We start from the raw sequence: 10,859 nt of genomic DNA, 5'->3' as shown, positions 1-10,859 counted from the left end.
AATACGAGAGTAATAACAAGAACAACAAATGTACAACAGGAGCGTTGTTATTTCCCTCAAAAATGCCTAGATGAGTACAATACCCCTCCCTCTTTTTAGAATGATTAGAAAATAGAGGGTTAGAATTGTTTTTCGTGTGTTTGCATATTTTTTTTATATTTTAGGTTATATCGGACACAAGGTAACCCCACAAGGCTAGGACTCGTAGAAGTGCTAAGGTATAAGAAATACAACTACTAATCCAGCATATACCAACAACGAATTTAATTTGAGAATAAATCACGAAACCTGTACGTGTTTTTCAGCTGTCGTTAGTGGGGGGGGGGCAACACAGTAGATATGACGACCTCTCTATCTGCCCCCAAAACATTATTTTATATTTATTTCGCTTGTTGGTTATACCTTATTCCTGTTTTAAATACTAGCGGCTACGCCCCTAGAGGCCTATAGGGGCACTTGAGAAGGGGGGAGTCGAATTTGATAACCCAATTTCTTATTTAAGATTTTTAAAGAAAAATAAAAAATGAGGAGGGGGGGAATCCCCCCCCCCAAAAAAAAAAAAATTCCACCCCACCAATTTTTTAAAAAATTTTTCTTTTAAAATCTAAAATAAGAAATGGGTTATCAAATTCGACTCCCCCCTCCACTAGAATAAATATTAGAAAATATAGGAATAATAGTATCGACATATCGTAATATTTAAATTTATCCCTATTTTGTTGGCCCACACCTTTTGGTCACTTGAAACAAACACTACTGGACAAAAAATCCTATAACATCTTAATATCATATCCGCAGAAAATTTTTTTTAACGATGCTATAAATATTATTGAAAGCGAAGCTTTTTTCCGTCAATTCCAATCGATCTGATTTTTGTTGGAATATTGATTCCTCAGACAACAAAATACAATATTATCAGTGAAGCATCTCTATAATCAAGTTCTAAAAAGGAAAGTATTTCCTGTATTTAATTTACAGTTTTTTAACAAATTCATATACAATTTTATACATTTATATTCAGATTATTCAGTTCTGACACTCTACTAGTGTTAATGTTCATTTGTCGTACCGATTCAGAGCTTTTATGGATTTTTTTATAACTATTAAATGAGTAACATCTTTCGGAGACAATAACTTAAATTATAACAGTTTTTTATATTTATTCTGTAAAAGACGACAATTTGAATAATTTCATGGTTATATATTCTTTACTCAGAGGCAAAGTCCATGGAAGCCGAATGTACATCTTTTATCATATAGAAGAAATTATGTGTATATTCAATAAGATCTCGCAAAAGGATGAACCGGAAAGAGAACAAGAAAATACCGGTTTAAGGCTATATTTTTGTGTTATTGCGTCATACCCTAAAGAATATGTGGATATTGTGAGAGATTCTCACATACCCTAATAAAATGTGTCTCCCAGCTGGCTAATATAATGATACCCCACACTATGAATTTATCCCATCCGGACCATGGAGGAATGTTTGGACCAATATATGATGACTATATTAGCAACCTAAGCCCGTACCTTCCGAATCTCAGGGCAAATAAAATCTTAATTTTAATCCTTAGTTTAATCCTATAATGGTACATTTCATATCTGAGGGAAGCGGTTTATAATACCATGCGAGAAATAACTATTCTGCGTTAATCGTTTAATAACGCCCCTACAGTTCCCCCCTTTCAATTGTAGTTTTGTCAACACCTTCCCAAGACCTAAATCTAAATGATTAAATAGCATAAAACCATTTAAGCTTCCCTGAAATGGAGAGCTCGATTGGTTTATTAGTTATGGAAAACTTCAAACAAAAAATCTTACTTTTATACATCATAGGATACCGTTTTTATTTTGATAGAAATTTTGTAAGATTTACTTTGAGGAATTTTTCACCTTTTTAGTAGCGAAGCTACTCTATAATTCACAATGTCCGTCCGTCCGTCTGTCCGTCCGTAATTAATGAATTGGGGGAAACGTGATTTTCTCGGCTCCTATAAAAGATAGAGAGCTGAAATTTTTTGATAACATTCCCATCATTAAGGAGCACAATTAACTATTAAACATCAACGGCGTTCGGACTGCTTTTTAGCAGGTTTTAGGCTATTTTTTATATTTTCCAAATTTTCCCCATATCTTTGGTGTTTATGGTCCGATTTTCAAAATTTTTTCAGTTAAAGATATCAAAATTAAATTTCCCGTCATTTGAAGAAAACAACAATGACGGTCAGACTGCCTTTTTGCAGGTTTTTGGCTATTTTTATATTTTTCACATTTTTCCCCATATCTTTGGTGTTTATGGTCCGATATTCGAAATTTTTTCAGTTAAAGATATCAAAATTAAATTTCCTGTCATTTGAAGAAAACAACAATGACTGTCAGACTGCCTTTTTGCAGGTTTTTGGCTATTTTTGTATTTATCACATTTTTACCCACATCTTTGGTGTTTATAGTCTAATTTTAAAAAAAATTTCAGTTAAAGATATTAACATTAAATTTCTGGTGTTTTAAGAAAAGAAACAATGGCGGCCAAACTGCCTTTTAGCAGGTTTTTGGCTATTTTTATATGTTTGACATATTTCCCCATATCTTTGGTATTTTTGGTCCAATTTTAAAACTTTTTTGCATAAACAGTTTCAAATTTTTTTCCCCCATTGTTATGTGCATCTAGTATGTAATTTACTTTAACCGTCTTCATCATACAAAATAAAACAAGGTTTCGTGTTTATTTTCTCCAATAAATCTATTCTTGATTTTAATAAATACACTTTAAATCTACTTCTATGTATTCCCATCCACAATTTTTTGTGCTTCGCTACTTATGGATGTTGTCATCCTTGTTTAGGTTGTCATCCTTGTTATTTATAACAAAATAATTCTAAATTCCAACTTTTATTTAATTTCATGTATTATAATATTTTTACAATATGTTATAGGCATACAATTTAATATATGTTAATTCTGTAATACATCATTCAATAATAGCAATACTCTGAGGATTTTTATTAATAATACTACATTAAAATTACATAATTACTACATAATTTCAAAAAGTTTTAATATTTTCAAACAATTTGAAAGCATTTATCACTGGATTCAAAAATTGTTTATAGTTTTTTTTATGCAATATAATTTTATCACCAAATTTAAAATTTCTTTTTGTTTAATCCAGAAATGGAATTCTTCTAACATTACCTAAAAAAGGAAAAGATGAAATATGCTCCTTAATTTTGATTTTTTCTCCTTTTTTAGAATCCCATTTCAGCAGTTAAAGTAAATTTAATTGCCCCTTTAGAAATCAAATATTTCAAGCGTTTTGTAAAAAATATTTGCTCATTGACCAGAAATTCAGAGAGAGATAGAGAGGAGGAAATTAGCTGTTTATTATACTAGTCCCAAAGTTTCATAATAACGTTTTCTTATTCGTTGGCTTAATAACTTTGGAGACTTTAGTGAATTTTGATTAATTTATTCATTAAGTTGTGTGTTTGATTGTTTCAACCACTAGTTTAAATCTGAAGATGGGTAATTTAGTGTATCATCAATGGGAATGTACATCAATTCATCGGCCATTGTCTTATCCCCTTAGACCCCTGGCATCAACCTGCATCAACCCTAGCATCAAACCAGGTAAGGGATTTAATCCACCAACCTTAAATATGCCATAAGGTGGATCCTGATCCCTTCTGCAGGCCTCTAGGTTCATCCATTATGAACAAAAATTTGCCAACCCTCCTGAAGCTTTTCTTAAAAACTGTATTACCTAAATTAGGGACCATAGAATATGTCTGGTGACCGGGGTTAGCTGACCGTTTCCCCCATATGCCTAAAAATCTAAATCTATTTAATTGGTTAGACACATTTTATTATTGACAATAGTATTTTATATAAGCGTTGTATGTTGCACCTCTAGTGGTTTAAAAACAAGGATAAAACCATTCGTTAGTAGCAAAGCAAAAAAAATCATAAATTGGCAAAAAAACAAAGTAAATTATAGATCATATGTTTTTAGAAAAACACAAAACGAGATGAGAAACAAAGCTCTTCCATATTCCATTTCTTATAGACCGATGTACGGGCGCCATTTTGAATTATAAAGAAGCTTTACTACCTAGTAAAAAATGTATTAATTTATTGCAATACTGTTTTAGAATTTGGAGTTTTAATCAGAAGCAATTCAGAGATTGCACTATGTGACAAAGGTTGCTACATAAATTCAAATCATAGCTATAACCATTTATACAAATGGATACAAAATACGTAGATTCATTGACAGGGGAAAATTTCTTGTAATTTTAGCTTGCTAATATGGACCTCATTTATTGGTCAGTTCGTTTATTCAGTAGGAGGGGAGGAGATGGGAAAAAGTGTATGGAGGATATTATTATTTTAGCCAGCTGCGAGTTTCACTTTATTGGCAGCATCCTAGTTTAGGAGTGGAGATACCCGGTATCATGAAAATTAAACCCCCCCCCGGGGGTATGCATCTATTTTGACACCCGGTATGCATCAATTTTGACCCGGTACATATTAATTTGGTCACCCCAATTTTTTTTGCTTAAAACAGACAAATGGGTAATGAACAATACATAGTGGGTCAAAAATAAAGCATACAGGGTACAAAATTAAAGATAGGGGGTAAAAAGATAAAGGGTCAAACATATAACCCCCCCCCCCCCGGTATGCATCAATTTTGACCCGGTATATATTAATTTGGTCACCCCAATTTTTTTTGCTTAAAACAGACAAATGGGTAATGAACAATACATAGTGGGTCAAAAATAAAGCATACAGGGTACAAAATTAAAGATAGGGGGTAAAAAGATAAAGGGTCAAACATATACCCCCCCCCCCGGTATGCAACAATTTTGACACCCCGTATGCATCAATTTGGACACCCGGTATGCATCAATTTGGACACCAACAAAATTAAGATAGATGGTCAAACAAATACCCCCCCCCCCCCCCCGGTATGCATCTATTTTGACACCCGGTATGCATCAATTTTGACCCGGTATATATTAATTTGGTCACCCCAATTTTTTTTTGCTTAAAACAGACAAATGGGTAATGAACAATACATAGTGGGTCAAAAATAAAGCATACAGGGTACAAAATTAAAGATAGGGGGTAAAAAGATAAAGGGTCAAACATATACCCCCCCCCCCCCCCGGTATGCAACAATTTTGACACCCCGTATGCATCAATTTGGACACCCGGTATGCATCAATTTGGACACCAACAAAATTAAGATAGATGGTCAAACAAATACCCCCCCCCCCTGGTATGCATATATTTTGACACCCGGTATGCATCAATTTGGACCCCGTATGTATCAATTTGGTCACCCCAATATTTTTGGCTTAAAATAGACAAATGGGTAATGAACAATACATAGTGGGTCCAAAATAAAGCATACAGGGTACAAAATTAAAGATAGGGGGTAAAAAGATAAAGGGTCAAACATATACCCCCCCCCCCGGTATGCAACAATTTTGACACCCCGTATGCATCAATTTGGACACCCGGTATGCATCAATTTGGACACCAACAAAATTAAGATAGATGGTCAAACAAATACCCCCATATAACCCCCCCCCCCCGGTATGCATCAATTTTGACCCGGTATATATTAATTTGGTCACCCCAATTTTTTTTGCTTAAAACAGACAAATGGGTAATGAACAATACATAGTGGGTCAAAAATAAAGCATACAGGGTACAAAATTAAAGATAGGGGGTAAAAAGATAAAGGGTCAAACATATACCCCCCCCCCCCCCCCGGTATGCAACAATTTTGACACCCCGTATGCATCAATTTGGACACCCGGTATGCATCAATTTGGACACCAACAAAATTAAGATAGATGGTCAAACAAATACCCCCCCCCCCCCCGGTATGCATCTATTTTGACACCCGGTATGCATCAATTTTGACCCGGTATATATTAATTTGGTCACCCCAATTTTTTTTTGCTTAAAACAGACAAATGGGTAATGAACAATACATAGTGGGTCAAAAATAAAGCATACAGGGTACAAAATTAAAGATAGGGGGTAAAAAGATAAAGGGTCAAACATATACCCCCCCCCCCCCCCCCCCGGTATGCAACAATTTTGACACCCCGTATGCATCAATTTGGACACCCGGTATGCATCAATTTGGACACCAACAAAATTAAGATAGATGGTCAAACAAATACCCCCCCCCCCCTGGTATGCATATATTTTGACACCCGGTATGCATCAATTTGGACCCCGTATGTATCAATTTGGTCACCCCAATATTTTTGGCTTAAAATAGACAAATGGGTAATGAACAATACATAGTGGGTCCAAAATAAAGCATACAGGGTACAAAATTAAAGATAGGGGGTAAAAAGATAAAGGGTCAAACATATACCCCCCCCCCCCCGGTATGCAACAATTTGGACACCCCGTATGTATCAATTTTGACACCCGGTATGTATTAATTTGGTCACCCCATTTTCTTTGCTTTTGAAAGGATAAGACAGGCAAATGGATAATGAACAATACATAGAGGGGTCTAAACTCAAGCATACCGGGTACAAATTTAAAGATAGGGGGTCAAATGAATAGTTGTGAGGTCGGGGGGGGGGGGGGGGGAAGGGACCCCCAACCTCCCTAAAAACCTAACTTTTTTTGTTTATGGACTAATTTCAAAATTTTTTTTCCTTTTGAAAGGATAAAACAAGCAAAAGGTAATAAAGAATACATAGGGGGTCTAAACTCAGGCATACCGGGTGCAAGTTCAAAGATAGGGGGTCAAAATTAATAGTTGTGAGGGGGGGGGAGGGACCCCCAACCTCCCTAAAAACCTAATTTTTTTGTTTATGGACTAATTTTAAATGTATTTTTCCTTTTGAAAGGATAAACCAAGCAAAAGGTAATAAACAATACATAGGGGGTCTAAACTCAAGCATACCGGGTGCAAATTTAAAGATAGGGGGTCAAAATTAATAGTTGTAATGGGGGGTAGAGACCCCCAACCACCAAAAAAACCTAACTTTTTTGTTTATGGACTAATTTCAAAAGTTTTTTTTCCTTTTGAAAGGATAAAACAAGCAAAAGGTAAAAAACAATACATAGGGGGTCTAAACTCAAGCATACCGGGTGCAAATTTAAAGATAGGGGGTCAAAATTAATAGTTGTAATGGGGGGTAGGGACCCCCAACCACCCTAAAAACCTAACTTTTTTGTTTATGGACTAATTTCAAATTTTTTTTTTCCTTTTGAAAGGATAAAACAAGCAAAAGGTAATAAACAATACATAAACTCAGGCATACCAGGTGCAAATTCAAAGATAGGGGGTCAAAATTAATAGTTGTGAGGGTGGGGAGGGACCCCCAACCTCCCTAAAAACCTAACTTTTTTGTTTATGGACTAATTTCAAATGTTTTTTTTCTTTTGAAAGGATAAAACATGCAAAAGGTAATAAACAATACATAGGGGGTCTAAACTCAAGCATACTGGGTGCAAATTTAAAGATAGGGGGTCAAAAATTAACGCTTCTTTTACCCCAGAGTAGTATGTGGGGGGAGGTTGTTGGTTGAGTCCCCCCTCAAAATTTAAATTAATGAATTGAAGTTTCAATAATAATAAACAAGCAAAAGGTAATAAACAATACATAGGGGGTCTAAACTCAAGCATACCGGGTGCAAATTTAAAGATAGGGGGTCAAAATTAATAGTTGTAATGGGGGGTAGGGACCCCCAACCACCCTAAAAACCTAACTTTTTTGTTTATGGACTAATTTCAAAAGTTTTTTTTCCTTTTGAAAGGATAAAACAAGCAAAAGGTAATAAACAATACATAGGGGGTCTAAACTCAAGCATACTGGGTGCAAATTTAAAGATAGGGGGTCAAAATTAATAGTTGTAATGGGGGGTAGGGACCCCCAACCACCCTAAAAACCTAACTTTTTTGTTTATGGACTAATTTCAAAAGTTTTTTTTCCTTTTGAAAGGATAAAACAAGCAAAAGGTAATAAACAATACATAGGGGGTCTAAACTCAAGCATACCGGGTGCAAATTTAAAGATAGGGGGTCAAAATTAATAGTTGTAATGGGGGGTAGGGACCCCTAACCATCCTAAAAACCTAACTTTTTTGTTTATGGACTAATTTCAAATGTTTTTTTCCTTTTGAAAGGATAAAACAAGCAAAAGGTAATAAAACAATACATAGGGGGTCTAAACTCAGGCATACCAGGTGCAAAATCAAAGATAGGGGGTCAAAATTAATAGTTGTGAGGGTGGGGAGGGACCACCAACCTCCCTAAAAACCTAACTTTTTTGTTTATGGACTAATTTCAAATGTTTTTTTTTTCCTTTCGAAAGGATAAAACAAGCAAAAGGTAATAAACAATACATAGGGGGTCTAAACTCAAGCATACCGGGTGCAAATTTAAAGATAGTGGGTCAAAATTGATAGTTGTAAGGGGGGGTAGGGACCCCCAACCACCCTAAAAACCTAACTTTTTTGTTTATGGACTAATTTCAAAATTTTTTTTTTCCTTTTGAAAGGATAAAACAAGCAAAAGGTAATAAACAATACATAGGGGGTCTAAACTCAGGCATACCGGGTGCAAATTCAAAGTAGGGGTCAAAATTAATAGTTGTGAGGGTGGGGAGGGACCCCCAACCTCCCTAAAAACCTAACTTTTTTGTTTATGGACTAATTTCAAATGTTTTTTTTTTCTTTTGAAAGGATAAAACATGCAAAAGGTAATAAACAATACATAGGGGGTCTAAACTCAAGCATACTGGGTGCAAATTTAAAGATAGGGGGTCAAAAATTAACGCTTCTTTTAACCCAGAGTAGTATGTGGGGGGAGGTTGTTGGTTGAGTCCCCCCTCAAAATTTAAATTAATGAATTGAAGTTTCAATAATAAGAAGGATGGATATGTTCTTAAAGGAACCCTGCAAGAAATACCCTGCTTTCACTGCTTAAAGCCTGCCATGAGTAGATCCAATACCCAAAGTTTGAAGCCTCCAGCTTCAATAACAAAAAAGTTACAGACATTTTAAAATGATTCTTTTAGTACAATGAAAATTTTGAAAGATTTTCATTGTACTAAAAGAAAATTTCAATATTAAATTTTGTAAGAAATACAGATGCTCAGCTGTTATTGGTTGTTCAGCGGACTTTGTGCGCACTCAGGCTTCTGATTGGCTGGAAATCCTAGAGGCTGGTATTCTAACGCTACAGTACTCTCAATACAACGCAAATTAAACTGAATTTTTTTTAATGGTTTTGACTATAAAGAATAGTGCTTTTTTTGTAAAAATGTTATAAGTTACTGGCATCCTAAGTTTCTGCCAAAAATAAGCTTATAATTTTCTTTTTAGGCAACCTATTTTAATAATGAAAATTATATTATTAGCAATGAAAAACTTTCAAAATTGTCAATTGTACTACAAATAAGATTTTGAAATGTCTATAACTTTTTTGTTTTTGAAGCTGGATGCTTCAAATTTTGGGTATTGGGTCTACTTGTGGCAGTCTTTCAGCAGTTAAAGCGTTATATTTCTTGCATGGTTCCTTTAAACTGTTTTTAACCTATTTTTAAAACATATACAGTATGACCCTCGAAAAAGTATTTTTTAGCATCTACAGCCCTTATTTCTCAATGAATTATCATAAAATGTATATGTCCTTGTTCTCTATAGATTTCCACATAAGTAGATATAAAAATATATTTTTTACCTCCATTAACACTGGAGATTTTTAGAGCTAAAGTTTTGAAAAATTGACTGAGGAAAAAGTAACTTTTAACATGAAACAACTTTTTTAGCAAAATTAAGGTAGAAATTCTTTTATTTTTGTTACTAGCAGAAACTTTATACAAAAAACGAAATAAAAAAATTAGTTTTTGAGAAAAAAGCATTTTTTTACACATATTTTTTGAGTCTTTCTAGTTTAATGGTGTTTTGAAAAACTTAATAGGCAAAATTGTTTTAAATTAAAAAACCAAGCAAATCTTTATGAATAAAGCAGGAAAATTGTTTTTGTTTCATAATCCTAACTTTAATAACAAAAAAGTTATAAAGAAAATAAAATTTCAACATAATGAATTTTTAGTATTAAAAGCTTAATCAACCCTCTATTAAATGATTGAGATGTCGGAGCAACTGTCATAATTAATCCTTTTCATAAATAAGGGTAAATAAATAACCTAAAATTTGCAAATAATCAATTCATTTAGTAGCATTTTTTGCCATAAAAAATTGATATTTTTTGGAGTAATAAAAAAGAAATAATTAGTTAACTTGTTTTTCTTTGTGTATCATTATTCAGTTGCCAGAAAAACATAATATAACCATCCAATAATTATGAGAAACAAAAAAAATTCTTTTTCTCAGTCACTTTTTCAAAACTTTGGCTCTAAAAATCTCCGGTGTTAATGGAGGTAAAATTAAAATTTGTATATTTACTTATGTGGAAATCTTTAGAGAACAAGGACATATACATTTTTGAATGATTCATTGAGAAATAAGGGCTGCAGATGCTAAAAAATACTTTTTTGAGGGTCATACTGTATAAAAAATATACTATGACACCAGTAGAATCAAACTGCAGAGCCTAAATTTGAATTAAGTCCCCAATAAACTTTTTGGGGGGGATTTAAAAATTAATTTTTACTGTTGCTGTGGTCCTTTTTGATCAGAGCAAAAGTTCTTTTTTTATTTGGTTAAAATTTATAGCTTTTAGAGTGTTTTGTTTCCTAAATATTGTATTCTGGTATAGAGTAAAATTAGGCCTTTTGATTTTATCTAAATTAATTCATTAAAAAGTTAATTCTTTACAACATATCAATGAATTAACATTATCATGTTTG

At 33.6% G+C, this 10,859-nt stretch overlaps 1 protein-coding gene across 1 annotated transcript in view; it reads right to left on the bottom strand.

Moving 5' to 3' along the window:
- Positions 1 to 2,874: 2,874 nt before the first annotated feature.
- The window catches only part of Mip (Myoinhibiting peptide precursor), a 49,301-nt gene continuing 41,316 nt past the window's right edge, over positions 2,875 to 10,859 (bottom strand). The window contains exons 27-28 of the mRNA XM_080178351.1: positions 3,762 to 3,824; positions 2,875 to 3,193 (exon numbers count right to left, since the gene is read on the bottom strand). Coding sequence (XP_080034477.1) covers positions 3,162 to 3,193; positions 3,762 to 3,824 — 95 coding nt within the window. The 3' untranslated portion in view covers positions 2,875 to 3,161. The remainder of the gene's footprint in view (positions 3,194 to 3,761; positions 3,825 to 10,859) is intronic.

This window comes from Acartia tonsa, chromosome 12 (assembly GCF_053477335.1).
Source record: "Acartia tonsa isolate MP-2025a chromosome 12, ASM5347733v1, whole genome shotgun sequence".
Classification (NCBI taxonomy): domain Eukaryota; kingdom Metazoa; phylum Arthropoda; class Copepoda; order Calanoida; family Acartiidae; genus Acartia; species Acartia tonsa.
This window is presented reverse-complemented; position numbering and strand designations above follow the sequence as displayed.